The following is a 22,445-nucleotide window of genomic DNA, read 5'->3' as shown; positions in this document are numbered from 1 at the left end:
ATATATTTATTGAATATTCAAGTATTCGCCTTTGTGAAATATGTTTTATATATTTTTATTAGCTAGATTATTTGTTTTTTTCCTTATTAATATGAATATTTTCATGTTATTGAAAATAGGAGCATTTTGAAATATTTTCCAAATATTTTATTGTAGTATATGGCTTGATTTTTCACTGTCATTACATTGACTTTCTTGAAATGTTGCATAATAAATTTAAAAAGGTCTTATATGTTTAAGACATTGGATTGTTCCATTAATGCACATGAAGTTTTTCTTCATTTATTTGATTTTTCTTTGATTTTTATCTGAATATTCTTTATATATATATGTTCTATATATTTTCTTAGTTATACCTAGATATTTTATCTTTTGATGTTCATGTAGTATTACATTATTAATTGCAAATTCTAACTTCTTATTGCTGTATAAATATTAATGAATTCTGTATACCAATCTTGTATCCTACAACTTTCACTTATTATATTAACTGATCTTATTCTGTAGTTATTGTCATTATTGTTGATTTTTGAGGTCTACATAAACCACCATATCATCCTATTTCCCAGAAAACAAGAGCTAACAGGAAAATAATCAGCCTTGAAAACTAGAGTTCAAAATATAATCCAATCACCTTGCCTTACCTGGGATAACAGAGTATCCACTGAGCAAGAGAATAGTGACCTATAATCTGCATGACACTGGACATCATCATGGTAGTGACCAACCCTTATTGTCCTGTTAGATCATATTTTCAGGGAACGTGGCATTAATAAACAAATACAGTTTTATTTCTTCCCTCCCAATCAGTATACATTTATTTTTCTTTCATGTGTAATTGCATTGGATAGGACATTAGTAATTCATGAAATAGCAATAATGAGAGGGTACATCTTGTGTTGTTTCTGATCTTAGAGATAATTAAATGTAGAGAGACATTCACAATTAAATGTAATGTTAGATGAAGTGTTTTGGGAGGTGTTTTTGATTATCATTTCGAGGAAGTCCTTCTCTATTACTATCTTACTGAGAAATTATTTCATGACTGTTACAGGATTTTGAATGTTTTTTTCTAAATCTGTTGTTATAATTATATGATATTTTGATTATTTGCATCTTCATTTGTGAGTGACACTGAGACATCTGTTCATAGTTTCATTTATTTTTCTTTCTTCATTTTTTATATATTTTGCTGCATTGAACTGAGGGCAATTCTGGCTCTCTGAAATGAGTTAGTATATAATTATTTGCTTTTATGCTCTGGAAAAGATTTTTAAAATTTGGTAGCAGCTTTTTTCTTACATGTTTGTTACAGTTCACCAGTAAAACCATCTTGGCTCTGTCTTTTCTCATTTCTAATGATAGCAATGTTAGATTGATTTTCTCTGTTGGAGAAGAACATATTGAGGTTATTTTTTCTTGTATGAGTGTTTTGGTATTAGAACATTTATTTAGAATAGTAATTTAATTTTCTTTTCCTAAAGTAGAAGTTAAAAGATTGCTTTTGGGCATTGTTTCTTTTCCACTATATGCACCTAAATATACATTATATATGAGGATATAAATGTATAAGATGTATAGAATATACATGTATTTATATATATTAGAATCATAGAAGACACAATAGAAAAATGAGATATGGCAAGAAAAAGAGTGGGAACAGGAGGAGGAGAAGAAAGAAAGAAGAGCGAAGGGGAAGAATGTCTATGATTAGAAAACAGTTTTGTATGTGGTCAATATTCAACTCTATCAATAATTTTTCTGGACTGGTGATTTAGCTCAGTAGTTCTGCCTCCTGCCTGGCAAGTGCAAGGTCCCGAGTTCGATCCCTGGTACCAAAAAAAAAAAAAAAAAAAGAATTTTTCACAATGTGAGTGAATAGTGTAAACACATTAACAAAATGATAGAATAAAAGACAACTGTACATTTTCTGAAGTAAGCCTACTTTAAAATGAAGACATATAGGCTGGGGATTTAGCTCAATGGTTCTGCCGCCTGTCTTGCAAGCTCAAGGTTCAGAGTTCGAGCCCTAATACCAAAAAAAAAGAGAAAATAAAAGGTATTTGGTGATAATACTATTCAAAAGAAAGATGCATTAGGTCTTTTAATTTCAGACACAGCATCAGAACAAGAAAAAGTATTGGAGATAATGAACATTAAAAAATTATAAAATAATCATTTCTGCAAGAAGGCATAACAATTCTAAACAAAAAAAAGCAAGAAAGTGCATATTTTCTTGAGTCAATTTCAATTTTAATAAAATAATTTTTCAGTGCCTATTGTATTCTTCTAAAAATATTTGCTTATCCTAACATCATGGATTCATGTTCCTATTTTTTAAAGATATTTTGCTCAAGTATTCATTTTTAGCTCTATAATACATATTGAATCAATTTTTCCAATTGATGTTAATTATACATGAAATTTCATAATCTTAAAAGATTGATACCAAATTTCTTCTGCATAGGAAAATGATGATTTCTGTTTAGTAATATTATATTGATGATTTTTTTTAAGCACAAGGGACAGTGTACCTGTGGGTTTATTTCTGAACTTTTTGTTTTGATTTATTTTTGCTAGTACATTTTTGATCTGCCAAATCAATATATTCATTGTTAGTAATTGATATATGTACCTGACACATTCTAATTCTGTACACATCTGCCCCTGCCCTCCCCTACATCTCTTGGTCCCCTTCCCATTTGAAAACAATCTCTTACACTTTTCCCTGTTGTCTATCTTTTAATTTGCTCTTTGATTTATTTATGATTTAAAGAATTTGTTTGGATAAGAGAAATAGTAAAATATTTAAGCTTGTGTGTTTGATTTATTTCACTCAACATTAGGATATCATGGTGACTCAAAGTTATTCTTTATGGCATAGTCATACTCCATGTAGAAATGATAAATACCACATTTTAGGGTTCATTCCTCTGTTGATGAACATGTAGTGCTGCTCCCATGATTTAGCTAAAATGAATTGTACTGCTCTGACCATGGGATGCATGTATCTCTGTAATATGATGGCCTTAACTCTCATGGGAAGATACCTTGAAGGGGAATAACCAGGTGGAATGTAATTTCTATTTTAAAAATTCTGAGGAAACTCTACACTAATTTACATAGTGGTTATACTAGTTTACATTCCTACTAATAATGTAGAAGTGTTTCTTTTTCCCTGCAGCCTCACCAGGATTTGTTATTATTTGATTTCTTGATGCTACCCATCCTTTTTGGGTGAAATCTGGTGTTGTTTTAATTTGCACCTAACTAATCCCTAGTGATGTTGAGCATTTTTTGATGCATCTATTGGCCGTTTTTACTTTGTCTGAAAAGTGTGCATTCATTTCAGTTGTCCATTTTTCAATAAAGTCTTACACTCTGAGGTTCTTTGTATATGCTTGATGTTAATTGTCTGATGTGGAGTTGACAGTTTTTTTCCATTTCTGCAGGTTGTCTCTTCACTCTGTTGGTTCTTTTCTTTGTTAATACAGAGAACTTTTAATTTGATATAAACCCATTTGTTTGCTTTTGATGTTATTCCTTGGGCAACTGAGATTCTGTTCAAAAAGTCCTTGCCTAGGAACTGTGGGGAAAGAGGAACCCTCCTCCACTGCTGGTGGGAGTGTAGACTGGTGTAACCATTGTGGAAATCAGTATGGCGATACCTCAAAGAACTAGGACCAGAAGTCCCATTTGACCCCGCTATTCTACGGCTGGGGATATTCCCCAAAGAATGAAAAGAATCCTACCACAGTGATATATGTGTACCCATGTTCATAGTGGCACAGTTTGTGATAGCTAAAACTTGGAAACAGCCCAAATGTCCATCAACTGGAGACTGGATAAAGAAAATGAGGTTTTTTTTTTTTTTTAAATGGAGTACTACTCAGCCATGAAAAATGAGAAATTAGAGATATTTATAGCTAAGTGTATGCACATTGAGGCAATACTCTTAAGTGAAATAAATAGGACACACATGTATAAATACCAAATAGTTTCTCTGGTATGAGAAACTGAAAATGTAAATAAGGACTAAAATGTATAATAGGTAAGTGAAATAAGAAGAAAAGGGGCAAAGGGAAAGGAAGTGGAAAGAGTAGGGGAAAGGAAGTGGAAAGAGTAGGGGAAAGGAAAGAAGGGAATGGGATTAGTATGAGAAAATGGAAAAATAGGAACAAAATCTTTGTAAATAGGGAGGAATGGAGGGGTTGAAGGGAAGGCTTGGCACGGGTGAAAAATAAGAACCAAGAGAGATTATGTAAAGGTGCAAATTTCCAATGATGAATGTCATTATATTGTATACTTAAAATGTACCAAGATTAGAATGAATAATTGATAATGCAAAATAGGAAGAAAATGTCCAAAGGGGTAGAGGTAGTGGGAGGGGCAGGGGAAAGGAAAGAAGGGAAAGGAAACATGATGAGAAATGGATAGAATGGAAATAAAGTCTTTGAAAGTCTTTGTAAATAGGGAAGGGTGGAGGGGGTGAAGGGAGGGCTAGGAATGGGAAAAAAAAAAGTTCTTGCCTGTGTCTATGACATCAAGATTTTTACCTCTCTTATCTTTAAACAGGTCAAGTGTTTGTGTTTTAATATTTAGATCTTTGAACCATTTTGAATTTAGTTTAGAGATGGTAAGAGATATGAGTCTAACTTCAATTTTCTGCATGAAAAGTTTTCCTTCTATACAAAAACTGGTATGTCACTGTACTCACTATTGTAATTTGACAAGTTTTGAAATATCTTAGTATAAGTTTTCCTACTATGTTCTTCAAAATTGTCCCTGACATTCTGTGTTACTTTCAGGGCTACGATGATTTTAATTTTAGTTTTTCACCTTGTTATAAATGAAAACCTGCTGAAACTTTTAAGGGCATACTAGTGACTGTCAAGTTTTGAAGGACAGACATCATGCAGGTTATATATATACCGGTTATATAAAAACCTGTCATATAAAAACATTTGTCAATAAAAACCCATTATAGAATATAGAATTATCTGATGAATGCTGCATGCCTATGTACCTGAGAAGAACATGTGGAAATGATGGGCATTGTATTATATAAATATTGGGCTGGATTTGATTAATAGAATTCTCCAGATAGTTTAATAATTTTATATTTAAGCAATGACTGAATTTAGTGTGTTAAAGCATCTAACTGTAAACATGAGAATGAACATATGTTTAAATAAATGTTATTACAAGCAGTTTTACATACACACACATATATGCACACACACATACAGATAGATAGATAGATAGACAGATGGCTTTGTATATATGCACATTATACTGTGAACTGATAAGCTATAAAATCAATAACACTGAACTACTAGCAACAATACTCCCAAGGACTGAGAACTTATTTTCTACTGTCATTCTCCTGTTAAAAAAAAAAGAATTACGGCCTCTTGAAGAGATGCTTGTTCTGTAACTATGGCAAAAAAATATACAGGATGATGAAAGACTGTCTCACAGTGTCAGAAAGTAATAAACACACACACAGACTCACAAACACACACACTCTGATAATGTTGTACATCAAAGATACACAAGAATTAACTGAAGGGGATCTTGACGGACAAAGATGTGATAAATGCAGATAAAACAAAAATATAAACTTTGAGATAATAATTCAAAGCAAAAAATAAAAACCCGTGAATCCACACTGTCAATAAAAATAAAGTAATAAATTGGATAAAATAAGCACATTTTGCATGCTGAGTAAGCTCAACTAATTTATGTAGATTCTACATCCTCCAATAAATTCCCCACTCCTGAAGTGTTGACAGCACATACTGACATTTCTTGAAATATTGTAAGGAAAAGCAGGAAATAAAGAAGCTTTGTATGGAAATCAATGGATGAAAACAAAGTTTGAGCTAGATGATCAGTCAAGTTCACACAAACAATTATATATCAAATCGATGTTAACACTTCTAACAAGATGTGATGAAAAATGACAATTTACCAGGGTGATGTTCCTTCCCAAAACACAATCTGAGAATAATCATGAAAATATCAGCTATACACAAATAGTGGAACATATTGTGAAATGCCTGACATATACTCAAAATTGTTGAGGTAATTAAAAACATAAAAATGTCTCAAAATTTGTCACTGCTATTCAGAGCTTAACGAGTTGTGAAGAATGAATGCAATGAGGAACATATAGAGACCATTAGGTAAAAACAAAGTTATTCTGAATCAATCAAATAATTAATAGTAATGTATCAATATTGGTTCATTAAGTGTAACAAATACATTAATGCAGTTATCTATAAGGCCATGGTAAAGTAGTCACCTTCAGAGTAAGACCAGACACAGTGTTTGTACCTAACATAACCATGAGCTTTTCTTGGGGCTAGCACTGCTGATGCGTGATTTATCACTGCAGCTGCCAACCCTCTCCAGGCTTAGCGAGTGCATTTGGAGACAGGACTCTCTCCTCAGGAGTCCTTTCATTTTCCTCTCTTTTTCTTTCTTTCTTTCTTTCTTTCTTTCTTTCTTTCTTTCTTTCTTTCTTTCTTTCTTTCTTTCTTTCTTTCTTTCTTCTTTCTTTCTCTCTTTTTTGAGCATCAGGAATCGAATTCAGGACCTTGGTCTTGCCAGGCAGGTGCAGTACCTCTGAGCTACATCTCGGCCCTAGGAGCCATTTCTTTCTGTATGTCAAGTACGCAAGCTAGGATTATTTCTACTCTGCCTAAAGACATTTAGTGTTTCTTGAAGTGAAAGACAATGACAATGAAGTCTCTCAGCATTTTTTACTCATAGAATGTCATTATACTCTTGTCCATATCTGTAGAATGTATACTATTAGCAGTGAACCTTAGTGTAATAGACTCAGGGTAAAATGATTCATCATCATAGATTAATCGTCCTGAACAAACGTACATTTTTGTTGAGGAATACTGACTTTCACATGTGGGGTAAGGAATTATACGGTAAACTACTATACCTTTCCTTCCCCTCAATTTTGCTATAAAATTATAACTACTCTGAAAATTAAATTCCATTAATATTGTAAAAATGCTCACTATTATTTTGTTTGGGGGTATTTTTCTTACATGACTTCATGTTTCTTGTTATATTTTGCAGAATGTATTTTTATTCTTTGGATTCTTTTAAAATTTTTCTTTCACAATAAAAAAAAAGCTTAGAAAACAAAAATAACATTCTTTATGGCCAAGTAGTACTTCATTTTATTTAAAAAAAACCCATATCTTTATCCAGTCACCAATTGATAGACACGTGGGCTGTTTCCAAGTTTGGGCTATTATGAACTGTGCCGCTATAAACACAGGTGCACATATATCACTGTGGTATGATTCTTTTGTTTTGGAAAGATACCCAGGAGAGGAATAGCAGGGTCAAATGGGACCTCCAGCCCTACTTCTTTGAGGTATCTCCATACTGACTTCCACAGTGTTGGCACCAGTCTGCACTCCCACCAACAATGGAGAAGGGCTCCTTTCTCCCCACAGCCCTGTCAGCATTTGTTATTGGCTGAAACTAGAGACATTTATAGCTAAATGGATGCACATTGAGGTCATAAGTTAAATGAAATAAACAGAACAAACATGTGTAAATGGTTTCTCTGGTGTGAGAAACTGAAAGTGTAAATAAGGATCAAAGTGTATAAAAGATAATGTGAAATAGAAAGAAAACGGTCCAAAGGGGAAGGGGAAGGAGTAATGGAAAGGTTAGGGGAAAGGAAAGGAGGGAAAGGGTTAAATGTGAGAAAAGGAAAAAACAGAAATAAAGTCTTTGTAAATAGGGAGGGGTGGAGAGGTGAAAGAGAGGTCAGGGACAGGGAAAAAAAATAAGAATCACAATATAGCATGTAAAGGTACAAATTGCCAATGATGAATGTCATGGTATTGCATACCTAAAATGTACCCATAAACTTAATCAATTAAAAAAATTGCAAAAAATCAAATATTTCAAAACTAATACCATGCTTCTAAGTAGTCTTTGGTGAAATCCAGAAAGAATTTTTAAAAATGAACATTTTATTTAAATATCATGTTTTCATCACTTTGAGTATAATGTGTGCATGTTCATATACCTTTGCAATTTTTTGGTTGAAATGCACTAAACTTGAATATTTGGATTTTGTATTAACATAATAAAGAAATAAGATAATGATGAAAACAAAGATATGTGTAATATATACACAAACATAGCCAAACATATTGATAAAAAAATAACAAGTACATAGCCATGGAAATTATGTCCTCACTTTTGCAAATGTTCGGGTTATCATAGATAATGTTTATAACAACTTTCCTCCACTGTCCTTCAATATTTTCCTTTTACTTGATAAAAACGTAAGTGAATCATGGCTGTTTAACTGGTAGAATTCCATTAATATTACTTTCTGAAGGATCTCTGTTGTTAGGAGAGAGAACATGGCCAGATCAGTGAATTTCATCAGCATGGGAACATTGAGTTCATTTTGCTTTTGAGTAATGCTCAGAAGCAATTTGTATAGACGAGATCTTTTTTAAGTTCTAATATGGAATTTTTTTAACCAAACCATGGTATTTGGGCAAGGCAAATTTGTATCCTAAGTCTTATTCTTGTCAGGGCAATACTTTGCCCCTTCTATGCTACAGGCTGTGAATTGCAATCAGCCACCTCTTAGGTCACTGACTAATCACTAGAGGGAGATGCCATATGAGCACTCATTGTTGGTTTCTTTTGCTGGCAGATTGAATATTTCTACACTGACTGTAGCCAGCTGGGCTAAGGGAATGGAAGTCTGTGTTGCTGAGCCTAGATAGAATCTCTTTTCTCCACAGAGATCCCTTTATTCATGAGCACAGTGGGCAGTGGTGGAGATACTGAGTAGTAACCACATCATGGACCATCGGCTCTACTTGACCTTGAAAATTCTCACTTGCTGAAGTCACTGATGATGACCATTCACATGGGAACCAAACATCTTTCCATTTTTTTTTTTTTTTTTTTTTTTTGCTCAGAGAAATCTATCAACATATCTCTACCTCAAATTTCTCTGTCAGAAGTTTTTCAATCACATTCCTTCCAAGACACTGATCATTAACATAGCCCATGAATTGGCATGAAATTTCACTTATGCCCTTACTAATAAAGTAAACCATAGTGCATAGCTCAAACTTCTACCCACTGGCAAGATTTAATTTCACATAATTTTTCTTAGGAGTGGTAGAAAAGAGTTGTAATGTGACTGGTGTCTGATTTTAGCCAGTGCTGCATATTGTGCAGAACCATCTGTAAACCAACCTGGGCCTTCTTTTCCTCTCTCCACCCACTGTAGGGAACTCCTGAGGAAGCCATAACAGTCTGAAGCAGGGAATGCACTGTAATGGAAATGGGAACATTAGCAATTTTTGCTCTTTCTTCATTTAGCTTACTCTTTCCTTCAGGATCTGGGAAGCTGCTGTGCCCGACAAAATTATGACTTTATGCATCGTATGACACAGGTCAGAACATGAACAGAAGCTCAGGCCACATAATAAGTTGTTAACCCTTAAGCATTCCATCTCTACGGCTCAATAGCTGGCCAATAACTGCTTCTCCAAAGGAGAATTGTTACCTACAGAGGATAATAAGCTTTTGCTCCATCATCTTAAGACAACATTCTACTGTTAGAGAAGTGGATAAGGCCCAGTTCACCCCAGGAAAACCAATCTGCTTTACTCAATCTACTAATTTAAATATTTTTTATCCCAAAACACCTTTAAAAGCATTCCTGGAGTAATATTTAACCAAATATCTTAACACTTTATGGCTCAATCAAGTTACTAAATATGAGACATGTATTTAATAATTTTTAGCATATTCTGCATGTACCCTTGTTTAATTTTTCCAATTTCTAGGAAGACAAAGCTTGTAAGGAGGAAAATCTAAAATGATACTGTTTAAGGATAATAGTATCTCATAAAGTTTTTGAGGATTTATTATTCTAGGCACTTTTTTCATGTTTGGATTAGAACCAAATTATTTCCTTAGAGGGAGGATTAGGTGCCTCATTGAGACCCAAGATTTCACTTTCATTTACTTAATTGTGATAGTATAAAATATCTTGAAGTTTATGTTCATGTACAATGTTCTTATTTGTATTTGGGTTTCTGTATAATAGGTTTTACCTTTGATGTCTATAAATCCTAAATGTGTTAAAGAGTAATGACATCCAAAACATAGCTATTCAGTATTTTACTATAAAAGATATTTTCTGCTTCATGGCACCAGAAATAGCTACTAGGAGATTTCTATCTTAAAATGAAATTCTTGATCAAAAAAATACCTGTATAAAGCAAGGCAGCAGGAAAGGAGGGAGCAAGGTTGACCAATGGATGCTTAGGTAAAAGAGACTGTAGGGTGATCATAGATAATAATAATGTATTTCAAAAAGGTAAAAGAAAGTTTTAATTATAAAAATAATAAATCAACAGAAAATGTATTTAACCTGATTTAAACACAGCACAATGTATAATACATAAAACATTACATAGTTCTCTGTGAAAATTCTTTTGTTTTTGTACCAGTTAAATAATTTTTTTTTTGTACTGGGGATTGAACTCTGGTCCTTGCGCTTGTGGAGCAGGTGGCAGAACAACTGAGCTAAATGACCCGGTACCAGTTAAATACATTTTTGAAAAATATTGGCTAAAATAAACTCTTTTAATATGTATACATTACATTGTTTGAAATAATTGACAAAATGTACCATTTCTAATTAAATGATTAAAAGTATTTTAATAGGAATTATAATAATGAGATATAAAATAATAAATCTAAAATTTTGTAATATCAGTGGTTCAATAGTTTTTGCTAATATTTTAAATATAAAATAAAATCATATATGTTCAAACAATATACATATTTAATTGTAATATAATTGTAATGACTGCAGATGATTCCATTACACATTAATTAGGCTAGTGAAATTGATTTTACAATTTTTGTCAAATTAATAGACTCATATATATATCATTCTTTAGTCATCTATCATCTTTTCTTAATTTTTCCACTTATTATGTGTTTTTATTCTTTTCTCTTCTCTTAGAATATAAGGATAATTTAAGCATATGTGTAAAAAGTATTATATATACTTTGAAATTAGACATCAAAATAACATTTTGTAATGAAACAACATAGAAATTTCTAAGATGTAATTTAAGTTAAAAAGAGAAGCTTAATTTTACATATGATCACATATTTCAATAATTAATAGTGGATAAGTCTTATGTATTTATTCAGAAAGCTACTCACCAAACAAAGAGGAATCATTTGGCTAAAAGAAATATGGTAGGTGCTTTAAAACATATCCATCTTTCTCTAATGCATTTTATAGTTTAGAAGGAATTGTTAGCTATTATACATAACTTGGGGAGGATTCAGATAAGCACTCAAGTGTACTGTGTAATTACCACACAAGCTCATCCAGTTTAATCTGTTGAGAGAAGGAAGCTATACCTATGCCGGAAATGTAAAAGTGAGATATGACAAATATTTAGATAAGGGAAACCAGAAAAGAAAGAAGAGTATTAAAAGGTGAAAGAGACAAATGCAAGCCTCAGGTGTGAAAGTGGGTGCAAGCCTCCCAACAATTGAAATATAAATGTAAAATGAAAGAAGAATGAGTAAGGATAAAATGCCTGGAGAAGCCTTAGGAAAATGGCAGAGATGTCTCCAGAAACAAGGGCAAGATTAATGAGGATGGATAAATAAGGTAGTGAAATTAAAGCAAATACACCAATAATGAAAGTAATCATAGTTTTCAAAATGAGCATTACCCTTTTTAAAAGAAAAGGCTTGGATTAATAGAAACAAATATAAAAAGAAAACATTTTGCCCAGTGTAACAGGGTAATTTGCAGGAGACTGACCTTGATTTGTAGAACTTGTAAACACTGAGCCTTTTTGAAGATTTTTAAGCTGAATAGTTACATGGTCATATTAGTTACGTACAAAATTCACCATCTTTAGTACTGGAAGTTGTTTGGAACAGACCTAGGCTAGAGGCAGCAGAATCAGGAGATCGATATAGAGACCAAGAAAAAATACAAGGGAGAAAAAGGCCAAGCTGATCCAAAGAGAAAGAGAGTGGAGAACATATTCTAGAGAAAAAAGATTATGCAATTATATGTGCTTGAATGGCCTTTAAAGTAGGTGTACAATAGGAAACAAGCACCTAATTTGGGTTATCATGAAAAAAAGATTTCACCATAGCCATGTCAACAATGGAATAGGACATAGAAGAAAGTGATGAGGTCAGGACGTAATGTGAATTGTGAATTATATGATATAAAATAACATGGGTGGGATTGGCTGCTTAGAATTCCAGGTATATTTGAAATAAATTATTTTAGAAATTTTAAAATAATCAAAGAATTACTATTTTTCTATTCTCAATTGTATACACTAGGTCACTGTGTATTATTCTCCTGTGTAGCTGAAAGTTTGGACAGTTGATCAACATCACACTTTCCTATTTAATTCTCTGTACCTCTCCACAAAAAAATGTTATGTGGGATGGTAGATTTGTTTATTATCAGAATTTCATCTTTTTAAAATGGTTTAGTCACTTTACAATGTGAACATGCATCTAAACATTATATTGCATCCCATACTCATATATAATTAGTGTTAGTTGACATTTTTAAGTCTGCATTTCAGAATTGGGTTAGGATTGCAAAAACATTAAAATTTTTCCAATTCAAATTTTCTGTGAATCTATTTATTTCTTTCCAATAGTATTTGATGAACTTTGAACATTAAAAATCATTTTTATGGAGCTGTTGTGTCATTAAAGAATGTAATGCATAAAAATATTGTCAGATTTTTAAGGCATTCTTTATAAGTACAGAGGAAAAGTTTTGTATCACCTAGAATTTAACATGTCCATAAAATATATCATTTTCCGTAAAGGCAGAGAGTGTCATTGGAAATGTGCTCTCCCACTGCCATACAGGAAACAATCCAGGAGTTCTAAATTCTTACATTGATTGGTCTTTCTGAGTACAAAATCATAACTACTTCTATAATATTATAAGCAAAATAGATAAAAATTAGTTTCAAAGAAAGGTACCCATCTTAAATTTATCATCATAATATGTTCAAAAATTCTTCACAGCTTTGAGTTTAGCTATTTAAATGTAATCCAGATTCATTGATATTTTACACACAAGATCTAGGTTAATAGCTTTCTTTCTTTTAATGCACTAGAGGTTTAAATTTTCATAATGTTCAAATCATGCATACCTTTGAAACACTGTTTTGAAAGATATATTTATTTTCATTCCATTTTAAATCTAGCTATTTATGACATCTAAACACAATTGTTTGAAAAGATTTAGTATAACAGAAACTGAAATTTTTAGATTTCCCCCATGAAAATTAATATATTAATTAAAATAATCATTGTAGTCATGTTATGTGGAGATACATTTATTTGTGCCAAATTTACTTTTACTGTAATAATAATGCATGTATTTACAGAGGTCTTCTTTTCTACTTCTTTAAAGCTTCACACTGACCAAGACAAAGGAGATGGAAATTTAAAATACATATTAACAGGAGATGGGGCTGGCAGTCTGTTCGTTATAGATGAAAAGACAGGAGACATTCATGCTGCAAAGAAATTAGACAGAGAAGAAAAATCCTTGTACATTCTTCGAGCCAAGGCTATAGACAGAAAGACCGGGCGGCAGGTGGAGCCAGAATCGGAATTTATCATTAAAATCCATGATATCAATGACAATGAGCCAAAATTCACAAAAGACTTATATACTGCCAGTGTTCCGGAAATGTCTGGAGTTGGTAGGTATAAACTAATCCATGTGAACTAACTTTTTCTGTTTGATTGCTAAGATAGTTATTATGGATATATAGTTATGTTACGTGGCATTTTTCAAAATAAGAGCTGTAACTCTTTTCCAATTATTTTCAATTTGTGTATTTTAAGGTTTCATATTATACTGTAAGTTCTTTCACTTCCTGGGAACTAACACTCTCATTTCTACACACCTGCCATGCAAATGACTACCAAGTAAAATGCATTGCTGCCTGCAAGGAAAGAAATAACAGAGATAGCAGTGTTGGACAGTTTTGCTTATATTACTTTGAAAAATAACAACTAATTCTGGGACTTGACATATTTCCTCTGGATTGTTTCATGTGATCATTAAAATAATCTTATGTTGTAGAAATGGAAAATAGATATTTAAATCCCCATTTTTAAAATTAGGAACACGGGATACAAGAAGACTTAGCAAATGAATTAAGATCAAATAATCTAATACCATCAAGGAAAGATTCATGTATTGTTTCTGCACAAATTGCATTATAAAACATTGGTTATCATACAAAAAAAATAATTATTTCTCTCTTTAAGATTCCCTATGATTTTATACACAATTTGTAATCATACAAAAATTTATCTGTGTGTGTTAATGATAGAAGATCTAACTCTTACATCATTAATATTTCTAAAGAAAGATAAAATTTATAATTTCAAAAATGTGCAAGAATTTTCACAAATGTAATGCAATTTATTTGAGTTCTATTTCTGATATTATTATTAATAAATGTATCAGTACAAAATATTTTCAATACTTAAAGGAAAAAATTTACATCCCTTTCTTGAGAGTTTGGTGCAAAATTCTTAATTATGTGTACTAACAGAAGAACTAAGAGTTTGTGAAGAAGTTAGTATGTCTACCCTCATGCATAATACATAATACAGCTCTATTATGTTTTCAGATATTCCCTTCATTTATATGAAAGAGACTCATAAATTTAGACTGGCATCCTGTGAAACCATAAAGCTTTGGAATAAACAATGAATTAATGTGTTTGAATAATATTACTTCAATACCTGTTAACTCAGTACAGTTACCTGGATTATCTATATTGGTGTAGCAGTAGGCTAATTTAGGAACACAGCATGGTATTTTTGTGCACTTATATTTGAGATGAAGTTCTATCTAACGTTATGCTCTCCTAATCAACTTCTAACTGAAGTGAATTTTCAAGTAATTTGATCTTCTGGTAACATTCTAGCTATTATAAAATAGTATTTTTGTATGCATGCTATTTTGCCAGATATTTTGACATTTGACAATATAAAACTTTCCTCTCATCCTTCCTCAGAAAGATTTGACATATTTAGAAAAATGAAAGACACAATTATGATGAAAGAAATACTTGAATTTGGGAAATTTTTATCACAATTGATTCAAAGTTGAATACACTTTAAAAATTTTTGAAGCGTTATTTCACTTTTAAAAGCAGAACATTCCCTCTATCAAAGACTACTGATGCCTACATTTTAGTAACTTGTATTTTCTCTTAAATTCTTTTGTGATAGTTCATGAACTATTTTCTCTCACTGTACACATTTCTATCAACTCTCTGCCTAATCAAATGTATTCTTTCTCTTATTAAATAAAAGTGTCATCGGCTGTGTATTTATATTTATTGAATATGTAGCAATATAAAAACTAAACACTTATACATTACTTTTTAAAGTTTTCAATGATTCAATACTTCACAATAAAATACACAATGTAAAGTTTATAAATGAAAATATGCTTATGGATTTATGATTCCAAAAGTGCTTTCTGCATTTCATTTACACGAGCTTTAAGTTGTGGGCAGTACAGCTTTCAATAGTGTGAGCCTGAAAAATTAGATTTTGAGCCATTTCCAGTCACATTCCTTCCAAGGGTAGGAGGCCCACAAACTGAAAAAACAGGTAACAGGCATCTGTGTGACTCTGATTGCAACTTTGGGTGTTAATAAATAAATATTTGAGAATACAGATAAAAACAGAATACAGATAAATATTGATGCTAATTGAAAAGGGACATTTTCATTTATAGAGCTGGCATTATTGAATTGTTCCCTTTCGGGCTGTGCATAATATTTGCATGTCATTCTATTTTTTAACTATGAATGTACAGATTAATATACACAATATGTGTACAGAAGATACCATATTGGGTTCATAACCTCATTCAGTAAATGTGTACAAATGAACCTCAAAGACTTAAAATAACTCACCTGAATATATCTGATTTCAGCTTTCTACTAGTCTAGATTTTAAAATAAAAAATAAATTAATAGATGCAGATTTATTGTGACAATGTCCATGCATACTTTTTTACATTGTTGTTTCTTATGCAAAATGTAATTTGAAAATATATTCTATCAGATCCTGAACAACTCCTCCAAAATATTTTTCTCATTTATTATATTAAACCAAACTCTCCTCTTAGTCAACACTTGTTGAAATGACAGTTATAAGGGGAAAACCCTCAGATTTTTTATATGATTTTAAATATGTTTACACTCACATGCATGCACAGAGAAACACACAACTACTTATGTAAAATGTAGATGTATGCTGGGGATGTATCTTGGTGCTAAAGCACTTGCTTAGCATAAATAATACCTCAGGTTCAATGGCCAGTAATGTCAAAAAATGCAAACCACAAAAAAAAGAGTAAGTGGTTAATAATTACTGAAATCGTGCGCTCCTTTGTGCCAGTTTTAATAACTTACTTAAAAGAAAATAAACTAGTGGCTCAATATTAATTATTACATGAGTAATTTCCTGTGCTTTAATGTGTATAAGTAAACCTTTTACAGAGAAAAACTGATGGGTGACTTCTAGGAATTTTGAACATATATCATTTACTTGTTAACAGTTCAAATATGCATATCAGAACTAGATTTTAAAATGAAGTGCTACACAATAATTTAATTCTAATATTACTTTCACTATTTAGAAATTTTCACTTAAATTAATAAGTTGACAAACTACAATTAATTTGGAGAGGGAATGAAGTCTAATGAAATAAAATGATTTTTTTATCTTTCAACGATCTCCTTCAATCTGCCTCCTTTCCACTAATTTCTGTTTCATAAAATACGTGCCACTTATTTTTCTCTCTCACCAACTACTATCTTACTTTCCCTCCATCTGTGTTTTTTTCCTTTGAAACTATATGTCCTATTCCACTTTAGCTGTCAAAATCAGTACAGTTCTTAAGTTAAATTGTAATGATTCCAATAAGCTCATGAAATCAGAAATGCATTAGTAATTTAAGAATATGTAATCTGGATGATATACAAATATGTGTAATTAAGGAAAATGACATAAATTTTGATTAAAATATTACTAGAAGGTCCCTAGATTTTATATTTTTAATTTCTTGCAGTCCCTGACTAAAGATTTTCTATCAACTTCTTATATTTGAATGCATTCACCGATAAGGAAATTGATGTTGCATAAATTTGGTGATTTAGGATACATATTTTCTCAGTGCTTTGATAGATCACTTATACTCTACACAACTTTTTCACCAATGTGTAGTACATTGTGGATGATTTTACAAGAAGGAATTCCTCTGTAATTATCTGTAAAAAAACAAATAAATCAGTCAATCAATAGTTCATGTTCTAACTGGAGCCCTTTGTTAGAGATATACAGCCTGTGTAGTCAATAAAAAATCCAGTCATATCAGTAACACAGTTGGGCTATTTGGTAAAATATTTAAAATAATTGTTTTTTCTTTACTCATACTGTTTATATATAATGCCACTTACTTGGTTTGTGTTCAAGATCAAATTCTTTATGCCTCAAGGTCTACATCTTAATGTACTATGAAGAAAAAGTAATAATGCAACTCAAGGGCTGAGAATTCTGCCTATCCTATAGTAAGCATTCTATAAATGTTTGTTTTCATTGCGGCTATGCTAAATACTCTGTCAGGTTTTAGAGACAAAATGTTGAATAGAATCAGACATGGACCCTGCTGTAGGAGAGAATACATTTCAAAGGAAAAACAGATACATCTAATAAGGGCTGGTTTTAATTCCTATTCACCTGATCCACTGTCCCTTTTGGTTTCCACTGCACTGTCTCTAAACATGAGTACTACTTCTCCTGCTGGTAACCTCTGAAGTACAAACACTTCAGAGGTGTTGTCCACCCTTGTTCCTCAAGATAATAACTGCCCTATCATGTGGCAGAGACATTTACCTCTGTTAGACCACAAGAAGAATGGAGATGTGAAGAATTACTTTTTTCTTCACTTTTGATAACTTTCAAGAATTTATTCTGATATTGAGCAAAGTTCAAATAAATTTGTATCTTTTCTCCTGGACTCAAAAGGCCTTTGGACATAGGGTTGGATAAAACATGTATTACATGTGTTATTTCTCTGTTTCCTTTGTGTGTAAACTGATTGTGTTCTTTTCCCTCTTTGAGCATACCATTAGATCAACAATTCCAGAACAACTCACTTATACAGAAATTCCTAAAATTTTTACAAAACAGTTATTTGTTCATTCACTTTCAATATTATTTCTTCATGATTTACTATTATGAACTTAGCTTTTGTGCTTTTATTTTTTCTAAAATATTATTAATTTTATATTAAGAATATAGTGATTAAGGATTATAATAAACACTTTTGATTCTATAATACATTTTATTTAATCTATATGGTACACAAAATTAATCTTAATAGATAAATTTTCAATGTTGAGCACATAGGGCAGGCTTTTTTTTTTTTTTTTGTCCTGGGGATAGAACTCAGGACCTTGTGCTTATGAGGCAGGCAACAGAACCACTGAGCTAAATCCCTGGCCCTGGGAGGTTTTGACTAAATGAAACTCCAAAGGGCTTTGGAAGTCCCAAACCAATGGCCTTGAAAGCTGCAGCCATATAGCCTCTCTTGGACTGGCTCCACTCACTTTCTGGGCTCTACTCTGCAAACAATCCATGTTCTTTGCAACCACAACTTTCTGAGGTTCCAAATGTCCCTTCAGCTTCAATCTCATAGCTTCACATATGGCAATATGAGCAGCATATTTCTTAGCCTCATAGCCTTTCTTTGAAATCTAGATGAAAGCCACCATAACCACACAGTATTTGCATTCTACATGTGTGTAAAACTAGCACCATGTGGATAATGTCAACGTCTTCCACCAAATTCAGCAGTAGATTGGCCCCCTTCTATCATAGCTACAGAGTCTTCTGAGTGTCTCAATGGCTTAATTCAGGAAAACACTTTCCTAGGTGGCCCATAAAGAGCAGGATACCCAGAGGGTCTCTTTTCAAAAAATAATGTTACAAAAGAGTTTACTTTTTTTTCTTTTTTAATCCTTGAGCTTGTGAAGGGTGAGGTCTAGCCATTTCCTGAGATTCTTCCAAATCATTTTTCCTGTTGTCCTGATGCAAAGTAATTAGCTTCTTTTCAATGGCAATAATCTTGTTAGCAGTCATACCTCCTTTGGCTTCAAATGTACACATGTGTTCTTCTAGGATAAAATTTAATTTATTTAAAACTTTCTGCTCATATTTTTGTCCCAAATTCTCATCTAGCTGTAACTGTACCACAGCCTGAATATTGGGCTATTTTGAACTTTCTTGTGCCAGATTAATTAGTTCACAGCTCTTAGTCTCCTGAAAAGTTTGAAGACATTGGGAAAATATAGACAAATTTTCTACCAGAGCATAACTCACATGGCCTCAAATCCAACTGCCAAAAAGGTCCTTGTTCCCAACTGACAGCTTCTAACCCTGGGCTTTATTATCTACTTTCCTATAAATATTTTGGTCCTCTGAACTCTGGTCAGAAATATCTATCAAGATTTGCTTTCACCATTCAAAAACTTCTCTAGCCAACATCTCCAGATCTTACTCCTCATACGAACAAGTTGCAAAGGGTTCTAAAATATATAGTCAGGTAGAGTCACAGTAATGACCTCATTCCTGGTACCAATTTTCAGTATTAGCTTTCCTGACACTGAGGAAAAATATTCAACATCCACAACTTAAAAGAGGATGCTGCTCACCTCATAGCAGGTAACAAGTAGAGTTGGAAAAGAGGAGGTGAGTAAAAATATATACACTTGAAAGCATACCACAACATGTCACACCATTTCAAAACAAGCCATATGTCCTGACAGCACATTTAGCTATGAAATTATCACTGGATTGATCTACTGATAATTATAGTGTCCCCTATGATCTAATTGCTTTCCAAAACCCCCAATTCTGAATATATGATACTATTGAGGGATATTTATATCTACACCATAATAGTATATACATGTATATAGTTATGTCCAATATACATATTGGATATCAATAGGTGCAATTATATCTGTATTATCTATCTTTTAAAAAGAAGCACAGATACTTCATAATATTTTATATTTTGTTTATACAAAAAGATAATAAAACACTAATAGTTCAAGTCTCTCTCTCTCTCTCGTCTTTTCTTTTTTTCTTTTTTTTTTCTCTTTTATGGTACAGATGATCGAACCCAGGACTTCTTACATCAAAAGCTTGTATTCTGCCACAAAAGTTTATGACTTATTTTCTTTCTTCATAATAATATAATAATGAAATCTCTTTATTTTTCAACCTAAGACATATTTTTAATTTACCAGAGCAAAGAGCAGCAAAAGTTTAAAGTTTTGAATTTATCTTTATACATTTCCACTTATCAGGAAATGTACTAAATGAAATTTCATGTTCTTTCTAGTTCTTCAAAAAATTATCTTCACAATATTTATATTAAAGTAATAAATTATTTCATTGGCCTCATATCTATCTTTGTGATGTAATGTATTTTAACTTTATAGTATCTTATGTAACAAATAATAAGTTAAAAATGTTTAAATTTAAGAAAAAGAATGAAGGGAAAAAGCTATTTTTTCTAACATACACTATTTGCAGTAATCTTTCAGGGGAATGTTTCAAATTTTGAAGTATTAATGTATCTATTGGGGGGGATGGCTTAATGCAGGTACATCTGTTATACAAGTGACTGCTACAGATGCAGATGATGCCAACTATGGAAACAGTGCCAAAGTGGTCTACAGCATATTGCAAGGACAGCCATATTTTTCAGTGGACCCAGAATCAGGTAAAACATTTATGTTGGTCTGTTTCTCATTATATAATACACCTGGATGGATGACTATTTCAGAGCTTTTTAAATATATCTAAAACCCATCCATTCAGTATTATGTTTCCATTTCTTTCCTACAGTTATTACATAGAAGCAAAACAAAATTTTTATGACTGAAATAATGTATTTGAATCTTTATTTCTCTAAGGTATTAGTTATTGGATTTAAATTTAGCGTGCTAACTAGAAAATTTCAAAAAGTTTCAGGACATCATGGAGCATAAAAATGCTCAAAATTTAAAGAACATGACAATTAGTAAAACTGTTTAATTCTTAAAATTTTCAACAAAATTTGCTTTTAAATCAAAAGAATAATTAGATGGATTTAGTAAAACTCACTTGCTAATGAATAGTCCATGGTGGGTTTCTTTATGTTTTGTGAAATGTGTTAAATTGGTTGTGGAATGAAGGACTATTTAAACACATCATTTTTTTCCCATTTTTTTTGACTAACTTCTATAAAATAGAATTTGCAAAGTTTATTTTAAATGTCAACTTTTTTTTTCTTACAAAAGGCATAATAAAAACTGCATTACCAGACATGAGCAGAGAGAACCGAGAGCAGTACCAAGTGGTCATACAGGCCAAAGACATGGGTGGACAGATGGGGGGCTTATCGGGGACCACCACAGTGAACATCACTCTAACGGATGTCAACAACAATCCACCTCGATTTCCACAGAGTAAGGATAGTTTCATTGATCTCATGTTGAAAAGTTACTCAAACATACTACTAACAGAATATGTTTGTGCTACTAATTTTACTATTTGCTTCTGGATAAAGTGAATCGACAGCACCTCCTGCAAAAAAAAAAAAAAAAAAAAATCAAAATTGTATCCAAATTGAAAATACTGATCATTTGGATCATTGAGTGTACAGTGAGAGAGAAAAAAGTATATGAGCTTCTTTTAGATTTTTAAATATCCCTTTATACCTTTTGAAGAGTTAGAAAGTTTTACAGACTAACTTGCCAACATTCTTGGCATCTATGACCAGTTTCTTTTCCTTCTGATCTCCTTGGTTAGATGTGTGAGCTCTTAATTCTGTGTGCTAGAATTCAAATCTAATTCTGCCACTTGCCCGGTCTCATATCTCTTGTTTATACACCATATAAACACCATAAGTCTTATTGATTTTATAAATACAGACTTTATATTTTAGCTTCTCTGAAATCACTACTATGTGATGTCTTAGTATTTCAGAAAAAAAGGTTTGAAACTATTACAAGTAATAATAAAATGCTGAAGGCTAGATCCTGAAATATAAAACTTTACAAACACAATCTCATTTAATCTTCATAACAAACCAATGTATTAGGGTGCCATCATTATCTACTTTATTAAATAAATGAAGACTGTGACATCAAAGTTTGCAGAATTTAACTGACTTGTCTGCTGGTGAGCATTCAAACTAACACAGTTAAACATCAAAATTCATTTTCTTAATTAATGAAACCAGAAGG

The 22,445-nt window shown here is 31.9% G+C and overlaps 1 protein-coding gene across 1 annotated transcript in view; it reads left to right on the top strand.

The window, feature by feature from the left end:
• Cdh9 (cadherin 9) overlaps positions 1 to 22,445 on the top strand; it is a 137,139-nt gene that overhangs the window by 89,092 nt on the left and 25,602 nt on the right. The window contains exons 3-5 of the mRNA XM_004848670.3: positions 13,517 to 13,811; positions 20,819 to 20,938; positions 21,498 to 21,665. Of these exons, the coding sequence (XP_004848727.1) occupies positions 13,517 to 13,811; positions 20,819 to 20,938; positions 21,498 to 21,665 (583 nt within the window). The remainder of the gene's footprint in view (positions 1 to 13,516; positions 13,812 to 20,818; positions 20,939 to 21,497; positions 21,666 to 22,445) is intronic.

Source organism: Heterocephalus glaber, unplaced genomic scaffold (assembly GCF_053883595.1).
Source record: "Heterocephalus glaber isolate CG9 unplaced genomic scaffold, H.glaber_assembly_v1.0 deba00001538, whole genome shotgun sequence".
In the NCBI taxonomy this organism is placed as follows: Eukaryota; Metazoa; Chordata; class Mammalia; order Rodentia; family Bathyergidae; genus Heterocephalus; species Heterocephalus glaber.
This window is presented reverse-complemented; position numbering and strand designations above follow the sequence as displayed.